This window comes from Gracilinanus agilis, chromosome 2 (genome assembly GCF_016433145.1).
Source record: "Gracilinanus agilis isolate LMUSP501 chromosome 2, AgileGrace, whole genome shotgun sequence".
NCBI lineage: Eukaryota > Metazoa > Chordata > Mammalia > Didelphimorphia > Didelphidae > Gracilinanus > Gracilinanus agilis.
Window position 1 is genome coordinate 224536994 of NC_058131.1, and position 20239 is coordinate 224557232.

At 37.9% G+C, this 20239-nt stretch overlaps 1 protein-coding gene across 1 annotated transcript in view; it reads right to left on the reverse strand.

The window, feature by feature from the left end:
• The window catches only part of TTC27 (tetratricopeptide repeat domain 27), a 244492-nt gene that overhangs the window by 99168 nt on the left and 125085 nt on the right, over window positions 1-20239 (reverse strand). Inside the window, exon 11 of the mRNA XM_044663689.1 lies at window positions 919-1014. Coding sequence (XP_044519624.1) covers window positions 919-1014 — 96 coding nt within the window. The remainder of the gene's footprint in view (window positions 1-918; window positions 1015-20239) is intronic.

A 20239-nucleotide genomic window follows, 5' to 3' on the forward strand; every position in this document is an offset into this window, starting at 1 on the left:
GGAAGGAAGGAAGGAAGGAAGGAAGGAAGGAAGGAAGGAAGGAAGGAAGGAAGGAAGGAAGGAGAAAATGAAGTTCCAATCTTAGCTTCTTTATTAGTTATGTACTCTTGGAAAAATCAACTTATCTCAAAAGGCCCTATATTTCTCAGGGAAATTTGAGGGGGCTGGACTAACAATCAGAAAAATCCATTTCAACTCCATCATTCCATGACATTAAGTCAGCATACCTGTATCACTGGAAAAAACATGGGAAGTGGGAACTAGGGACTGCCACCCTCATTCAGAGTTTCTCGAATTGTATCAGGCATTCATACACTCGTACATATGGCATCCAGGATTATCTTTCTATTGAACCCAGCTACAAGGACCATGTACAAAAGTACCAATCTCTTTTTTTCCTAGTTATCCCTCATGCTCATTTGCCTAAATGATTACATAAACTTAATATGCTGTGATTTTAAAATAAAACTTCTCTTTCTTAAAAAAAAAAAAAAAAAAAAAAAAACCTTTCTGATACCTTGGGAATAGTACAGCTGAAATGTGACTACATCAGCAGAAGCCCATAAGCCTTAAAAATATGAATTTTTCTTGGAAAATAAGAGCTTGCACAAAAATAGCCATATAATTTCCAGGACTAAGATAAGAATTGTATGATTTTTTAAAACTCTTATTTCACTAAGATTCTATTGCCTCTGTGATTTTAAACAAAACATTAGTTGTAAGTAACTGTTATATCTCCTTCAGATTAGATGTCCAAATGTTTTTATTAAAATTTTAAAAAATTCAAACATGGTCAATTCTAACTAGTAGCTCTAATGAATAATCCATAGCATGTGAGACCAGTGATTTCTAGTGCAATTTAAGAAATCTTTTAAAATAATGTCCAAAAAAAAAAAAAAAAGTCAGGTAGAAATTAACCTGTATAGCCCAGCGTGTTGGCACCTGGCAGCAATAGAAAATCTTCAGACGTTCCAATACGGAAGTATTCTTATCCTCAAACTTGTCTGCAAGAGCCTGCAAATAGAATAAACAGTGTGCCAATTTAGTTACTTGTACACAGGATGCCTGTTCTAATAAACATGTGACTTTAAATTTTAAAAGCAACTTAACAAAACTACAAATAAAAACCAGACTAGGAAAAAATGGTTTTTTTAATCACAAAAATCAAGTTCCCCAAAGGCATATTCAAGACACCTAAAGAGTGTCTATTTTCATATCTGTTAATGAAAATCAATTCTAAATTGCATTTCCAAAATGTAGTGCTTTCTGGAATAACATAAAATCTCAATGACCAATTAAAGATTAAATAACTCATGAATTAAGGCTTTCATTAGCACAATTACCATATATTTATTGAGGGGAACAAATGGGTGGTGGATGGGCAGAGGACTCACATGTAACCTAGTCTAGAATAACACATGGCCAAGGAATATCATGAAATTTGTTATTTTTAAAAATGATGAAAGCTGATATTATGAGGGAAATTAATATTTTAATTAAAGCCATGTTGATAGAATAAATTGACCACACACCTGGCTAAGATATATTCAAAATGCCTGCCAGTCCATACCTCCTATTCCCTTTGGCTGCTTCCTATCAAAGCGCCTGCTCAGGTAGCAAAGAGGAAGTTCAAAGCGACTTCCCAATATTTAAAGACGTCCTTTACCTTGAAGGTGTCATCCAAAACAGGAAACCCGTTGGACCACAGGAAATGTAGTTCCAAAGTCCCCTACATGTCTACAGGAAGTTTGTCAAACACTACATATCTTGAGGCTCAATACTTCCAAATAGAACCCCAGTAATTTTAAATAACACAAATTATACCAGCAATCAGGACAGTGTGGTACTAACACAACCTTCTTTGAAAAAGACCTCATCTCCATGATGCCCTAAGGCAGTGACCAATTTTCCAAACAGCAACTACAGCTATAAGTCTTCCCATAATCTGTTACCAAAATTGTATTAGCAACCCTTTTTTACAAATACAGAACAACATCACCAAGATCACAAGAGAGCTTGTCACAAGGATACTGGAAAATTTACATGCATTCTTTTCACCTCCAAATTCCTACAGATCTTTCCTCTGAATTACCATGATCTTCTCTGCATGAGTCACAACCTTTTGCAAGGTGTAATTGGTTTAATTTGCTGCATGGCTACAAGTCTGTCAAGATTAAATTCTGGTGAATTAAAGTCATCCAAAGAGCAAGAAATAAGTGCCTGGTGGGTTTGAGGAAATTGTGACTCACCTCCCTCATCAAAAAAAAAAAAAAAATGGAATTTGCAAAGACTAAGTAGAAGATGTTGACAAAGAAATGTACAAGTGAAAAAAGCAGATAAATAAGCTAGTCATGGGGCAAGGAAAAAAAGATAACTTTTAGACCACGGGTCAGCAACGTATGGCTCTCGAGCCATATCTGGCTCTTTTGAGGGCCAGATATGGCTCTTTCTGCAGGAGCCATAAAGTCAATTTTTTTTCAGGCGCTGTTACAAGAGCGCGCACTGTGACAGGAGCGCGCACTGTGAGCACTGTACGGCTCTCACAAAATTACATTTTTAAAAATGTGGCATTTATGGCTCTCATCGCCAAAAAGGTTGCCAACCCCTGCTTTAGACAGTCAGCATGTTCCATGTATCCTTACAATGTCAAAAGACAGTAAGAAGTCCCCAGGTGGACCAACCTGCTCAAACTTGGGAGAGCACATGAACAAGAAAGGGGCAGCTATGGATGGATTATATCTGCTTTGCTGGGGAGAACATAATAATTCCATTAGAATACTGAATATTATAGGATCATAGATGTAAAGCTGGAAAGGCCTTTGAAGCAATCACTAGTTGTGTGATCCCAGGCAAGTCAATTAACTTCCATTTCCCCTAATTCACTAGAGAAGGAAATGGCAAAACACTCTAGGATCTTTGCCAAGAAAATCCCATATATGGTCACAGAAGAGTAGAACACAGTTGAACAAATGAATAACAAAAGACCACTAGATTTTCTAATCTAACACTCACATATTAGGTGAAGATAATCGCCAGAGAAGTGAGAAAACTTGTCTAAAGTCATACAAGTAGAGAAAAGCAGAGAAAAGACTAAAATCCTGTTTTCTCCTTATTTTAAGCCCAATGCTCTGTTCACTATGCCCTTTAAGACACTGAGTCATTATTAAAAGGGTTCAGGAATGAACAGAACTAATGGGTCTCAGCAGTCACTTCCAACTCTAATTCTATGATTTCAAACATTTTTCAACCTCAGATTTATCATAGGTTTGCTATCTGCTCCATTACCAAGCCTCTCTATATATATATGTATATGTGTGTACTTCCACTGGTTCACAGAAGTGCTTTTAATTATTTAAATCCTCTCCCAGCATATGTACAAAATCTAGTACCTAATTGTTGTTCTTTGCAAGATTCTGCTGAAAGGAGCAGAAAAAGTATTTTTATGTAAATATAAAGAAATAAATCATCTTGGAAAAATGTACGGTAAAACTTTCATAGGTGAACAGTTTCAAAGCTGAAAGTGGGAAAGTATACTTTTGTTTAATAAAAATTGCTAAAAATCCATGAGTAAAGAAACAATTTTCAAGTTTGGTGTCCAAAGACAGAAAATGAAACTTTTGCATAAATTGAAGGTTTAAATCATCTCATAAAGATTATAAAGCGATGATCATTTTGTATGTGAACAGTCTGGTGGCCGAACAAAGAAAGAATTTTTATTTGCTAAAAACTCATAAAAAATGAGTGTGAAGAAACAGCTTTTCAGAGAGACAATGTTAAGAGGACAGTTTAAGGTTCTACTCAGATCAAAGAACAGAAAGAGGAATTCCAGAACCTGGATGAGAGAGATAAGTACCTGACCAAGATAAATACCCAAACTTAAGTGATGTTTGAGTTGATGGGTAAAAGGAGGCTGCCTATATCATATTTAATTAAATTCATATACCACCTTTCCCCTAAATATTATGTACAATTTCAGCATGAGACAACACTGATTATTACGTCACTCTTTTATCATCCAAGAAGCCTTTCGGTCCTTCGATCAAATATGTTCAGAACAAATTAAGACATAACCAGACTTTTAAACCATTTTGCTCAAAATATTTTGAAGGTTTTTTGGCTTTCCTTCATAGAAACTAAATAAAAAAGATTGCATAGATCTCTCCAATATTCTTAACTGGTGGAAAGGTTGGAGGAATGAGAAAAGAATAGAGAATCATTTCTAGTTTCAAATATATGGTTATAATACTACAATAAATAAACCACTGAATTATTTCATAAAAAATAAAAAATCTCTCATACCCTCCTGCACTCAAGACCAGGAGTATTCTATTTATACCTTATTCCCCACAGCTACTTCTACACTCTCTCTTTCTGTTACTATCAGTTAGTAACCTCTGTTCATGAAGTTCATACCTCTGATTATATTAGCCCAAAAAGATTTCTTTCTGCTATTTCTCACCCATCTACAAGTCACTCTCCCTACTTCCACAATGAATTCAGCATCTGCCTCACAGTGTTCTTCCTTAAGAGCTGGCCAACATCTCTCATGGGGTCAGTAGTCCCACTAATGACTCTTCCAACATTCTGGCTTCCCTGGGCAATAACCTCAGTGCTCTAAAACCTTCATTTCTGTCCTACCTCAAACACAATAGGGGAACCCCTTAAGCCATCAAGTAAAATGTCTATCCTGCCTAACTACAATCTCTCTTCTCATTACCTTTCCCAATCCAATATGCACCCATTATGTGCAGGGCACTTTGTTAGGCACTGGGAATACCAAGACAAACTAAAAAATAGTTCCAGCCTTCAAGAAGCTTTTTATTCTACTGGAAAGCAGGCTGCTCTCACTGTTGCTCTCTTTCTGAATCTGTTCATAGCCCTAATTTTTAAGTTGTTCCCAAGTTCCCTCCTGGTCCCTGTCTATCACTTCCTCCTGTCTTCAGTTATTTCCCTTCAAAGGTCCTAATCCTATAGTGATTTACTTCACCAAAATATTATCTTTCCCCCTTGAATTCTTAATCATTTTGCTCTCAAGCTGCATGTCTGCTGGTTAAAATTCTTTTTTTCTCCAATAAAGACTTAGCTCATATAATAACTCCTCAGCTTTTGCTCTCCATCTTCTCTTGTTTAAAGTACTATCTCCTTCCTCAAAATTTCCTAGAGCAGCTAGTGCATATCTCTTCTTTCTTCCATTTTCACCTTCAACCATGTATATTTTACTAATTTGTGTACATGCCCCCCATAAAAATCTTATTCTAGGGACTCATCATGGAGTAGATATGATCCTGGGCTCTCAAAGGACAGTGGCTCAGCCATTCCCTAATTGACAAATAGTCAAGGGACATGAATAGACAATTTTCAGATAAATCAAAATTATCAATAAGCACATGAAAAAGTAGTCGAAATCTCTCATAATTAGAGAAATGAAAATCAAAGCAACATTTAGGTACCACTTCACACCTAGCAGATTGGCTGATAAGACACTACAGGAAAATAATAAATGTTGGAGGTATTGTGGCAAAATTGGATCACTAATGCATTGGTAGAGTTGTGAATTGATCCAACCATTCTGGAAGGCAATTTGGAATTATGCACAAAGGGCTTTAAAAGAATGCATACCCTTTGATCCAGCAATGCCACTACTAGGTTTATATCCTAAAGAGATAAAAATGAAAAAATGTTTGTACAAAAATATTCATAGCCACGTGCTTTGCAGTGGCAAAAAATTGGAAAATGAGGGGTTGTCCCTTGACTGGGGGAATGGCTGAAGAAATTGTGGTATATGATGGTGATGGAATACTACTGTGCTGTAAGGAATGATAATGAGGAGGATTTCTATATGAACTGAAAGAAACTCCAGGAATTGATTCAGAGTGAAAAAAGCAGAACCAAGAGAACATTATACACAGAAAGTAAAACACTATGGAACAATACAATGTAATGGACTTTGCTACTACAAGACAACTCCAAGGGATTTATGAAAAAGAATACTATCCACATCAAGAGAAAGAACTGTGAGAGTAGAAACACAGAAGAAAAACAACTGACTTATCATTTGTTTATATGGGTATATGATTTGGGTGTTTGGTTTTAAAAGACTGTTCTTTGCAAAAATGAATAATAATGAAATAGGTTTAAGTGATAATATTTATATAACCCAGTGGAAGGGCTTATTGGATCCGGGAGGAGGGAGAGAAGAAGGGAGGGAAAGAAAATGAATCATGTAAATATGGAAAAATATAAAATAAAAAAAGGATATTGACTTGGGAGTAGACTATGCTGTGCCTAAAGACAAGTTTACCTAAAGAAAATGATATTGTATATCACAAGAAGAATGGCCACTAGGTGATTAATTCTCTGACTATGATGACCCATGGAACAGAACGAATACAAAATGGTCTTTGGGCCTGCATGGTCCCCTATAATTTCCAGCGTTACAGCTAGAAAAATAGCCAAAAATAAAAACAGAAAAGAAAGGGAGTTGAGGGTACCAATCATTTCCCTGACTTTAGACTATCTACAAGCATTAATTTGACTACAATGACCTATGAGCAAGAAGCTGGCAATATGTTAGGATCTCCAGATCTCCCACAAACACCACAGTAAAGCTTTAAAAATTCACCAGTTGGAACAATGATAAAACTAAACAGAATTAGCTATAGACTCCTCCATTCAGGCCAGAACTACACAAAAGGACTGCCAGAATTCTGTGGAATTTTCAGAGGAAAGACAAGTTGGGGTAGGTGGACAGGGAAGTGAGTTAGCCCAATCCCACAACAAGAATGGGGAAGAGAAGCATGCCCAGCACAAAAAAAAAAAAAAACACCAAAGATCCCATCCTCTTTTGTAGCAAGAGGCAGAGCCAGATTGGCATGCAGATGCGAAAAAGCAGCCCAATCTACTCCAGAGTCTCCAGGGTGGGATCACCCAGGGGCCCAATCCTCAGCAGGAAACAGACCACCAAACCCAGTGCACAGTGACTGAGAATCTCTATGTCCATCCATGGCAAAAGATAAAAGCAGACCAGAAACCAACAGTGGCAAACCAAGGGCCTCATCAACAGCAGGAGACAAAGTTAAAACAGCATCCCAACCAGGGTCACCATTGGAGGCAGAAGAAAAGGTCGAATGATTCTTGAAGGTGGGGCCTAATCTTAGCCACCAAGCTGAGAATCTAGTGGTACCTACTCACTCCACTTAGTATAGTTTAATCCACAAGCCCAGGCCTACAATCTAGAAACTGAGGCTAAAGACATGAATAAACAGAAAGAAAGAAAAAAGACATGCACAACAAAGAAATATCTTGGACTTTGGTAGAGTTGCAACTGGGTGGCTCAGTGGATTAAGAGCCCGGCCTAGAGATGGGAAGTCCTGGATTCAAATCTGGCCCAAGACACTTCCTGGATATGTGACCTTGGGTCAGTCATTTAACCCCTATTGCCTAATTCTTACTGCTGTTCTGCCTGTATTGATTCTAAGATGGACGATATGAGTTAAAAAAATATTTTTTTTAAGTTTAAGGCACTAAACTAGAAGAGAGTAATGCCTCAATATGTCCAAGTAAAGCCTCAGAGAAAAGAATGCCCTGACAACAAAGACTACAAGAGTACGTGGAAGAAATGCAACAAAGAGATATAAAGAGAAACATCAAGGAGAATTAATCTATTAGAAAAGATGGTGGTAAATCTTACTCGTGAATATTACTGCTTATGTGAAATTATCATGGAAGGAACAAAAGCAATGCCTACTAAAAGAAATGAGTCATCTTTCCTGAAGGGAAACAGTACCTGAGGTAGTTTCTCAAACTATCCTTAGAATTGAAAGCAGAAACATTATGAACTTGAAACCAAAGGTCATTAGAGCACTGAAAATCAGATAGTGCTTTGGTAGCTTGCGGATCCAGTGCAAGCTCAAAAAGGAATCCCCAAGCAGTGGCCCAGCGAGCTTCAGAGGAAAGACCTTCATGGAGGTAAAACTCACTCACTACTGAGATAACCCTGGGTTAACTGTGAAGAAGTGTTGCTTATGACAAACCTAATTTGCCTCTTTTCAACTTAAAACCACCACTGCTGGTTTTGTCCTACTCGCTCAAACATTACCTAAAATACCTGACTACTGGGAGGACCCCACCGGGTCCCAAGTCATCCCATCAAGGTAAAAACATTCCACATGCGTGTGTGTATGCAGGGTGTATGGGGGCTACAAGGAAGACTAGTCCCCGGGGCTCAGGGCTTGCAGAGGTTTTTGTTCTCAGCTGCTTTCTTCCTTCAGTGTCCCCCTGCCACCTAGCTCTTACCTCCAAGAAGCTATAATACTGCAAAGGGGCCACAGCCCAGGAAAACGGTTTTGGCAGGCAGGGTAAGCCCATTTGAGGGTAATTGATGTGTGTGTGTGTGTGTGTGTGTGTGTGTGTGTGTGTGTGTGTGTGAGAGAGAGAGAGAGAGAGAGAGAGAGAGAGAGAGAGAGAGAGAGAGAGAAATAGTGAAGTCTTGAATTGTCGCACCTAGGACTGAACAAAAATACTTCCAAAGTGGTCTAACAGGCAGGGTGATTGGACAACATCTTCCTTATTCCTAAAAGTGATGCCTCTTGGATGGCGGCCCAGGCTCACAGGAGCTGTTTGGGCCATCATATCATCCCACAGCTAACTTATTTTGAGCTTGTAGTACGCTAACTCAGAGAAACTTTTTAGACAAATTGTTATCTAACCAAGCTCCTCCATCTTGTACTTGTCAGACTGTTTTCTTTTAATCTAAGTGCAAGATTATTTTTATCTCTTTTGAGTTTTATCTTATTAGATTCAGCCCAATTCACCAAGCTGTCAAGATCTTTTTGTATCTGACTTTAGCACATGGTAGAGAGGCTATCCCTCCTAGCTTTGTAGTAATTGAAAATTCAATAAGCATGAGATTTATCCCTTTATCTATGTCACCCCCCAAAAAAATTTATTTTCAAATAGCACAGATTCCTGAAGATTTTCTGCCAAGATGAAATCAAACTGTTAAAGACTACTCTGATTACAGCACCAAATCCAGGTCCAAATCCAAGTAACTATCCTGTCATGTAACCAACATCTTTGTATCTATTCCACAAAAACTATGAAATACCTGCAACCCTGCTGAGCTCTTTCAACATTCCCCTTCAAGGCACTTTAAAATAACCCCTCAACAAATGGCCCAGGCGAAACATTTTTCTAATCTAAGTCAACTTAAGAGGTCAGTAGGAGACCTCTGTGACTCCATGGTAGATACATGTAGAGTGCCAGGACAGCAGCCCCAGCTGTAACTCTAAAGACAACCCCAATAGGAACAGCAGCAACAGCAGCACTTTCAGGAGCTCTTAGCCCAGAGAGGGGAAAGGGAGTTAGAGAACTGGTCTGAAAGAGACTACAGGGAACCCTGTGCTGCCAATGGATATAGGACCAGGCACTGTTTGGCAACTCTGTTGCCCATAAGCAGTTCTAAGTCATAGTTCCAAGGTACAGAGGAGAGCTGGTGCTCAGTGACTAGGGAACAGGGGCACTAGTCACAATTCCAGGGTCGAGAGGAGCACTAGCACTTGTGGCTGCAAGACCTGGTCACACTTCCAGGGTCATGATGAATACTAGAACTTGTGGCTGGAGGCACTGGGGAACTTCCTTAGTAAAGACTAGGAGTGCAATAACTACACTATTCATTGGATAACACCATCTTGGAATCACCAAAAACTTGCCAACCCCAAGAACTAGTTTTGAAAGCTGCATAATGAAAAAGCTGAAACTTGGGACAATGCCTCCCATACCCCCAGGTGAACATGACCCAACTTGAACATACAGCTCAAAGTCAAGAAATAGGCTAGAAAAATGAGTAAACAACAAAAAAAGAAACTGACCATAAAAATATACTATGGTATCAAAGAAGAGCAAGACATAAACTTAGAAGACAACAATAAGGAAAACAGCTACAACCAAAGCCTCAAAGAAAAATGCTAATTGGACCCAAGCCCAACAAGAATTCCTAAAAGAATTAAAGAAATGAGTAGCAGAGAAAAAATTAGAAAAGAAATATAAGAAAATTATGAAAAGAAAATTAATAGCTTAGTAAAAGCACATGTGCACACGCGCGCGCACACACACGCACACACACACACACACACACACACACACACACACACACACAGAAAATAACACCTAAATAAAACAGAATTGGCCCAATGGTAAAAGAGGCACAAAAATTTACTTAAGAAAAGAACTCTCCAAAAAACAGAATTAGACAAATGGGGGAAAGGGGGAGTACAAAATCTCATTGAAGAAAATAATTCCTTAAAAATGAGAATTAGGCAAGTGATAGCTAATGTCTTTTATAAGCCATCAAGAAACAATAAAGTCAAAAGAAATAAAATAAAATGACATTAAAGTCAAAAGAAATGTAAAAAAGTCAAAAATTAAAAAAAAAGATGTGAAATATGTCACTGAAAGAACTGACCTGGAAAATAGATTAAGGAGAAATAACTTAAGAATTACTGAACTACCTGAAAGCTATGATCAAAGAATGAGCCTAGACATCATCTCTCAAGAAATTATCCAAGAAAACTGTCCTTATTTCTTAGATCCAGAGGGTAAAACAGAAATTAAAGGAATCCACTGATCACTTCCTGAAATAAATCTCAAAAAGGAAACTCCCAGGAATGTTACAGCCAAATTTCAGAATTCCCAAGTCAAGGAGAAAATATTACAAGCAGTCAAAAAGAAACAATTCAAATATTGTGGAGCCACAGTCAAAATCGTACAAGATTTAGTGGTTTCCACATTAAAGGATTAGAGAGCTTGGAATGATATTCCAAAAGACAAACGAGCTACAATTACCACCAAGAATAACCTATTCAGCAAAACTGAGTATAATCTTTCAGAAGAAAAAATGGATATTTAATGAATAAAAGACTTTTAAGCATTTCTGATGAAAAGACGTGAACCAAATGGGAAATGTGACATTCAAAAAGAAGATTCAAGAGAAACATAAAAAGGTAGACACTTAAGAGTAATCATAACCACCCTCCATTCTCACCTATTGGCACTCTAAAGTCCAACCAAATTCTTTTTTTTTTTTCTTTTTTTTAAACCCTTGCCTTCTGTCTTAGTATCAATTCTAAGACACAAGGAAACCAAGGGCTAGGCAATCAGGGTTATAGGTAGGAAGTGTTTGAGTACACATTTGAACACAGATCCTCCTGACTCCAAGCCTGGCACTCTTTCTACTGTGCTAACTGGCTATCCCTCAACCAACTCTCCTTATTGATATTCCTCACAGAGAGTACTCCCTGTGCCTTGTCTACATCTTTGCAAAGGCTACCCAGGCTGCTCCTTATGCCTAGAGTATACTGTCTCATCCTCTCAGTCTCCTGAAATCACAAGTTTCTTTCAAAATTCAACTTAAATGCTATCTCATACATAAATAGCTTTTCCAATTCCTCTACCTGCTAGTGTCTCCTCCTCCTCCAAATTAAAAAAAAAAAGATTTTTATATATTTTGTTATATTTAATACATGCAAATGTGGTCTCCCCTAAAAAATGTGGGGTTTGGGAAATGGCTTTAGTTTTTGTCTTGAACCCTGATACCTAGAATAATTCATGCCACAGAGAAAATGCTTGTTCATTATTAATTAATTGATTTGTGGGCAGTAAAAGTCGAGTTATCTATTATGTTATAGAAATAAAGGGTACTTATTAGCCAAAATTTCTAGTTCATTAACTTAAGTAATTAATGTTTCCCCAATTTTTTAACCTTGTTTCTAGAGAACTCACTGTCCAATATTGTTGTCTTAACAAACATTATGATGCTTTTGTGAAACTAAATAACAATATTGGAATATGTCTGTATGACCTATACTAAAATATGGAGAGAAAAGGTTACATGCAATGTACATCTCCATGTGAAGATCATTAGTTTGAGTAAACAGAAAGAATTCTCTCTCACACTGAGGTCTAGAAATCTGAGGGGGAAAGAATTACTTGAGAAGATCCAAGAATTAGGGTCTCATGCATGTTTTCTGGTAGTCATTGAGGAGGATGGGAATGGGCTCTTCTCATGCCTGGTCACAAGTCTGAGTGTCTAGAGGACTAAAAGCCTAGAAATTTAAGGCAGAGGGATGGATGGTACTATCTACTGTAAAATGTTGTATTGGGAAGCTGTAAGATGACAGGGGTCTGTAGCAATCAAACCTCCCTAATACTTAGGTCAATGGAGGGACACACCCACAAGCAGGCTTGACTGGAAGGGAGGGGCAGGATGTTGTCAAAGTGCTCCTTCACTTCCCCCCTCCCACTGGGCAGTTGGAAAGTCAGTTACATGGTGGTTGATTTGATATCTTCTGGGCCAAGATGGTAAGTGAAGAAAGGCAAACTCCTTATGATTATAGCTTTCTCTGTATTATTTACCCACAGGATAGAATAGGAGAAGCTTGATGTCTTTGAAGTTCACAGGCACAGAGTTTAGGATTAACTTCTGGGCTACAAATAGGAAGAACTCAGCTTGAGGAGGTTGTGAGTATATCCCCAAAATATATATCTAGGCACTGCTCCCAATTGATAAAATCTTTAATGATAAGGTGGGAATGTGAAGGGTGGGAGATGGATAAGGATTGATAAGGTGAGGAAAGCCCTCAAACAGTTATGTCCAAGCAGGCCCTCCCCTCAAAGGGGGATAGGTATCCTGAAAGGCTGATCTGCTCTCTAACCCTATAATATTCTTCTTCTATATCAAGATAACTAAACTAACGTAGACTGTGATGGTGTTGAATGTCTAACCAAAGTAAAGTAGCTTGGTAGTCCGGTACTGAATAGCTCTGCTTAGATTCAAGACCTAAGACCCAAGACCAACCCAGGACTAAAACCCAGCAAGCCAGGTGACCTGCCTTCTTATCCCAGGGCTCCAACTGCCTTCAACTGCCCCCTCTCTTAAGAGTTCTGGGGGGCCCTATGGAATTCTTTGCTGTAGCCTGAATCCCTCTCTGCAGCTTGAACCCCTTTCTGCAATATGAATCTCACAAATAGCTACCAGGAGAAGTTTCATTGCCTTAGATATAAGAATTCACCTTTATATGGTACTTTAAGATTTTAAGCATTTAAGAAAACAGACCAAACAGACCAAATATTTCTACTTCATTAGAAGTAGATAATTAAATATTTATGAATTTGTGAATTTATGATAATTATGAATGTGATAGGAGCATGAATTTAGCACTGAAATGAATCATGAAGCTCAACCCCTTGATTTTATAGCTAAGAAAACTGAATCCCACAGAAATTAAGTGAATTACCAATGTTATACAGATCCCAAAATGTCAAAATCAGGATCTGAATATTAATTCTTGAACTCTTTGAACTGTGAGACTCTACATCTCTATTTCTAAATGGTCAGTTTATTTTCATTTCTAACATTATTCATAGTGTATTTTAAAATAGTGCTTCAGACTTTAAAGCAGCTTTAGTTATATCAACCATATAAAGTCAATTGTTTTTATCACAATCTTACAGATGAGGAAACTAAGAAATAAAGGGACTAAATGATTTTCTGAACAGGGAGAGATGGAGTAAGCATAGCAGACATTAAATCCAGCTCTTTTCCTATAATCTTACCATTACCCTATACTGTCTCTCACAGCTGACATTTTTAACTTTTCAAGGATCAAAACCAAACATTAAAGTATCTCACTTTGAAGTAAAACGGCAGCAGCTTAAAAAAATTTAGAGTGGGTAGCCACTAAACAAAAATAAACCCAATTTTTTTGCACACCAGAAATAGAACTGACATAAACATATTCCAAATGAACAAAATTCTGCTTTTCCTTTTGCATGCTTGCTAATGGTATTTAAATTTTTTTAAAAAACTTAAATCCTCATATCCTCCCAAAGTTCTCTCCCATTTTCTCTGGAACAAGCATTTAATCTCATGTGTTGAAAACTGTAAGATTGGAACAACCCAAATGTTTAATTAACAAGATACTCAAACCCTATAAATCTTAGTGGAGCTAGACAGCATTCCCACTGCCTCCATTCCTCTGGGATGTGCAGTCAACCCACTGGTGGACATAATAATTTTCCTCTCAAGTTCCTTGCTCTGGGGCACAGAAGGCTAATTAAAGTGCATTTTCTCCTTCACAGATACAGTTCTGAAAGAGAAAGAAAGTACTGTCTGCTGTATTAGAAGCGGCAAGGAAAAATAAAATGATAGCTGAATGATTTTCCTGCTCATTCTTTGGAGTAAAGAACTCAAATAATTTACGCTCAATGTCAGAAGGCAGATAAGGAGTGCCAAGGAGATTACAAGGGCACCATCTCTCAATTCTAACTTAGACATATAAAAATGTATGGATTTTTTTAGAAAAGGGGGATACTGCTTAAGAGAAAAAAATCCTCAGCAACAAATCATTGCTACTCTTTCAGTATCTAAAGTTATTGAGCACTATTCCAAAAGCAAGGCTCTCCCCATGAAGCATTAGTGGAAATCACCATGAGAATTATAAATTCTTTTGGAATTTTGATGGCAGAGTTCAAATTTGTACAGCCATAATTGCATTTATGGGCACAGAAAAGCTGCCAGAATTTGACATCAGTTGAGAAAACTTGGATTCAATCTAAGCTTTTGCTGGAAATCTCTTTGCACATCTGTGAATTTACAAAGCAAAGAAGAAATGCACAGACTTATTCATTTTAGCCTGCAGATTGAGAAACATTTCCCTTTTTAAGTTGAAAACTCAGTATGTGTTCACAATTGTTCCCAATGAACAGTTGTTCAAATTTTTCATTCTATAATGGACTCAGGAGGGACACCCAGTGAAATAGACAACTTTCCTCAGCCACATACTCCAACTCTAACAAGCAACAAGTAATAAGTATTTATTTAAGCACTTTTTATGTGCCAGTCATTTGGCTAAGTGTTAGAGAGATACAGGCAAAAAATAAAAAGTCCCTGCCAACATTTCTATTGGGGGAAATAAGGAACACAAACAATCCACACAACATGAACAATTACTTCCAAATATTACACTAAAGAGATTGATAATAGTGGTGACCAGAAGACCAGAGTATGAAATAGGCAGGAGGAAATCTTATAAAAGAGTTGGGGTCTATGATCCTGGAGACATCACTTTATAATCTGGCTTCTAATCTTATCATTCAATTGAAACTGCTTTCCAAAAAACTAATGACCTCCTAATAAATCTAATTCTAATTCTTCTTGATTTCTTTGTAATGTATGACATTGCTGAGCTCCCCCCTCCTCCATAACATTCTCTACCTTGTGGGGTTTTGTAACCCTGATCTCTCTTGGTCTGATTGTCCTTTCTCAGTCTCCTTTGGTAGCTCATCCTCCATATCCCACCCATAATTATGTGTACCCAGATGCTCAATCTTGGCTATGCATTTCTTCTAGCTATACTTTCTTACTTGATAACCTTATTAGCTCCTGTGGTTCAATTATTACCTCTATTCAGATGATTCCTAGAAAGGAGATAGAGATAGAAATATAAAGTGTAGATGTATATATGCCTATGTGTTTATCTACATTTCCACTACTACTTTCTCTCCATTCCTCTAGTCCAGATGAACAACTTCTTATTGGACATTTCAAACTGGATAGCCAAACTCAACATTTCTAGAAAAGAATTTAAAAAAAAAAAAAAAAGCCCAGTCCTCTTCCAAACTTCCCTATTTTTCCTGAGGGCACCATTTCAAGTAGGTTTACAATCTTAAGAGTCATCTTCATCTCCTCATTCTCACTGATCTTGTACATCATTTCTAATTCTTCGCCTTTTGCATATGTCCATTTCTCTTTATCCACTTAATCACCATCCTAGTTCACAGCTTCATAATTGTTGCAGGTATCACAATAGCTTCCTAAATGGTCTTCCTTCCTCAAGTATCTCCTCACTCTGATCTATAATCCACACTGCTGCCCAAGTGATTATCCTAACCATATCATTCCCAGATTTGATAAACCAGTAAAATATATATTCTTCTGGTTTGACATTTAAAGCCCTTCACAACCTGGCCCCAACTTGCCTTTCCAACCTCATGCCACCTTATTCCTAATCATGTGTTACAGTCCAGTCAAAAACAGCCTCATATACATACTTTATTTCCAGTCTTCATGCTTTTTCACTAAATGTCTCCATGCCTAGAACACACTTTATTCTCAACTCTGGCCTTAAAATCTTCTTTCCTTCAGACTTAGCTGAAGCATCACCTTCTACTCGAAGTCTGTCTGAATTTCACAGCAGCTGCCCTCCAAGTCACTTCAACCATTCTGTATAAATTTAGGATTAAGGAATAATAGATCTAGAGTTAGAAGGGCCGCAGAGGGCCATCTCTTCCATATAATCCTATCATTTTACAGATGAGGAAACTGTGACTCCAGAAAGTTAAGTGACTTGACCAAGACCACATAGGGGTAATATGCATCACAACTGACTTGAACCCAGGTCCTCTGAATTCAGAGTGAGTGCTCTTTCCACCTAGGCCTTGTCAACCCTGAGAAAACATAAGCTCTTTGAAAGTGGAGACTATTTCACTTTGTTCTCTATATCCCTAGCATCTAGCCACCAGCCTAGTATATAGCTGAAGTTTAATAAATACTTGATGATTGAATGTCAGGCTGAAAGAACCATAGCTCCAAAGAGAGAAGAGATGCAAAAGTTTAGAAGCTATTTCGTGCTGTCTACTAATTAAATATCCTTAACTATTAAACTTAAATGTATTCATCTTTCTATTCTTTATATCCTCATATATCATAAGGATAAGAGAATAACAGAAAATATTGCTTTTACAAAATAGAAAAACAGCAAAATAGTAGAAAATTCTTTTATTAACTTGCAATGTGACTCTAGGCAAATCACTTAATCACTCTGGCTCTTGGTTTTCTGCTCTATAAAATGAAAAGCATGGGCTCTATAGCCAAAATTTTCTGGTTTTGTAACTCAAGTGCACTAAGAGAAATATATATCTTTAATATGGGAGAAATCTCTGAAAGTGCTTATGATGATCCTTCTGTCTTGAAAAAATCAAATTGAAAGTGTCTATTTTTGTAATTGATTCTGTTTTGTTATTGATTTCATTCAGAATCACTGCCAATACTTTTGTAATTGCCTAAGATAAGTTTCAGTTGTCTTAGAGTTAAGTTTGGAAATTCAGCTTTCCTGTAAATCATTCATTAATGCTGAATTAAGTTTAGAAGTTCAGTTCTCCTATTAATTACTGTTCTGTTTTTGCCACAAGGAAATCTTCTATACTTAAAGGATCTACATGGACACCAGGAGTCTGGTCTGTTTATCCAAAGTAGTCTGGTCCACTATCACTAAATTGTCCTAACAGCCAGAATCAAATAATGAGCATTTATCTTAGCAACTGCTGCTTGCCTCTCATTCCCAATTTCCAGCCAATTGTATTATTCCTCATGCCTATAATGTTTTCTCATCTATAATGTTCCCTTCAATGGGTTTGAGGTTTTTTTTGATGCTCTTCCTTTTGTCAGTAAAAATGATCTGTCTGTCCTGATTCTGAGTCCTTTGGTTTACCGGGAAACTGAGAGATGCCTTTTATTGGTAACAGTTAGCCTTACCAATAAACTGAACATGCTCAGAAATTTGTGCCTCAGTTTACCTTAATTGCAACTCCTTGTCATCTGTGGATTCTTATTCATGTGTTCTGTAAACATTCCACAAAGAACCTAATCAAAAACTTTGAAGTTTTCCCTGAGTTCCAGCAATATATCAATTCATTGATCACTGGATAAAGACTGGACATTAAGAAAAACTGCAGTTAAACCACAGATCCTTAATAGTCTATGTGTGTTTTAGGATCTTTAGTCACTCCACCATTATCACTGCAAAAGAGAAATGGTGCCAACAGAACTGAGGGCTATTTTTGATTCATATCATCTTCGTGGATTTTCATGATCAAAAAATTGGATCACCTGACTTCCGGGTTAAGATGGCGGCAGAGTAAGAAGCAGCTCTTAACCTCTCCTGACTGAAACACACAAAACTCCTCAAGGGAACATAAAAACAAGTCCAGACGAACGGAGGAACCCCACAACAGGGCACAGCGTGGAAGGTACGTGGAATCGAGACATTTCCAGGCTATAAAGGGCTCTCACTTAATCGCGGGCTGAGCAACCGCCCCACCCTCACCCCCTCCACACTCATCTATAACTCCGAACCCAGCTAAAAAGAAATAGAGCAAGTTTGGGGCACCCATCGAGTCATCAGCAGCTCCGGGACCTGTTCCTGAGAGCAGCAAGACTTAGGACCCCATTAAGTCAAAAAACGCACGCGAAATCTGAGCGCGGGAGCAGAGAGTGGACGCTGGGCACAGGCGTGGGTGGCGGCAGACACAGCCAGGAACTAAAGCTCTGAAAACTTGAGTGGGGAACCAGTGCAGACGGGTATACGACTGTGGAAGCAGCGCCCTGAGACTTGTAAAGGAACCTCCTGCAGAGGATCAAGCAAGGGGGTCCACCAGGGGGCTTGACCTTGGAAAAAACCACAACTCAGACCACAGGAACCAATAGACCAGGAACAGACACTGAGCGCGAGGATAAATCTGAGAAGCTGCTGGGCTAATGATGGCTAATCAGTCACAGGAAGTTCAGAAGAGAAAGAATAATAATAACAAGAAAAAGAAGTCTTTAACACTCAACAGCTTTTACACAGAGAAAATCCAGACAACCGAGCAAACAGAGGAGGAGAACAAACAAGCATCCAGACCCTCCTCAAATAAGGAAAACTCCTCACAAGCTATGGAAGAGTTCAAAACTGAGATTTTGAGGAAAATGGAAGAGATCTGGCAAGAAAATAACAGTTTAAAAGGTAGAATCTTGCAACTGGAAAGTGAGGCTCAGAAACCAAATGAACTGATAAGCAAAATGAACACCAGAAATGACCAGATTGAAAAGGAATACCAGAAGATTATGGTCGAATACCAGAAGATTATGGCCGAAAACCAGAAGATTAAGGCCGAAAATCAATCCCTAAAGGCTAGAATTGAGCAACTGGAAGCTAATGATCTCTCAAGACAACAAGAACAAATAAAACAAAGTCAAAAGACTGAAAAAATAGAAGGAAACATGAAATATCTCAATGAGAGAGTGACAGACCAAGAAAACCGGTCTAGAAGAGACAATTTGAGAATAATTGGCCTTCCAGAAAAACCAGAAATTAATAGAAACCTGGACTCCATACTAAAAGAAATTATTCAGCAAAATTGCCCTGAAGTCCTACAACAAGAGGGCAATATAGACATCGAAAGGATTCATAGAACACCCACCACATTCGACCCAGAGAAGAAATCGGTTAGAAATATTATTGCCAAATTCAAAAGCTTTCAAACAAAAGAAAAAATCTTACAAGAAGCCAGAAAGAGACAATTCAAATATCAAGGAGCACCAATCAGGATCACACAGGATCTGGCAGCCTCCACTCTAAAAGACCGTAAGGCTTGGAATACAATATTCAGAAAGGCAAGAGAGCTGGGCCTGCAACCACGGATCAACTACCCATCAAAATTGACTATATATTTCCAAGGGAAAGTATGGGCATTCAACAAAATTGAAGAATTCCAGGTATTTGCACAGAAAAGACCAGGGCTAAATGGAAAGTTTGATATCGAACCACAAAAATCGAGAGAAACCTGAAAAGGTAAATAAGATACAGAGGGAAAAGAAAGAAAACTTATAATTTTTAAATTTGCCTTTTTAAGGGCCTCAGTGAGATCTAATTATATGTATTCCTATGTAGAGAAATGTTATGTATAATTCTCTGTAGTGAACTCTATTCACTATTATAATATTCACTATTATAGTAATCAGAAGAATAATTCACAGGGTGAGGGCGGAACACTAAATAATCTAAGATGGTGTGGGGGATGGGAAAGAGGGGGTAAATAACAGGGGACACCAAGAGAAACTTCAGTGAATAAGAATAACAGAATATTCTATTACACACAAAGAGGGCATGGGAGGGAGAGGGGACAAATACTATTATAAAAAGGAGAGGAAGAGAGCATTAAGAGGTAATAATCAAACCTTACTCTTAGTGTAATCAACCTGGAGAGGGAAGAGTAGGTTTATTATCCATTGGGATAAAAAACTCTATCTAACCCTACTGAGAAAGTCAGAAGGGATAAACCAAGGGGAGCAGGGGAGTGGGAAGGTCAAAAAAGGGAGGGGAGAAGGGGGAGGGAATTCATAAGGCCTTTAAAAACAAAAAGA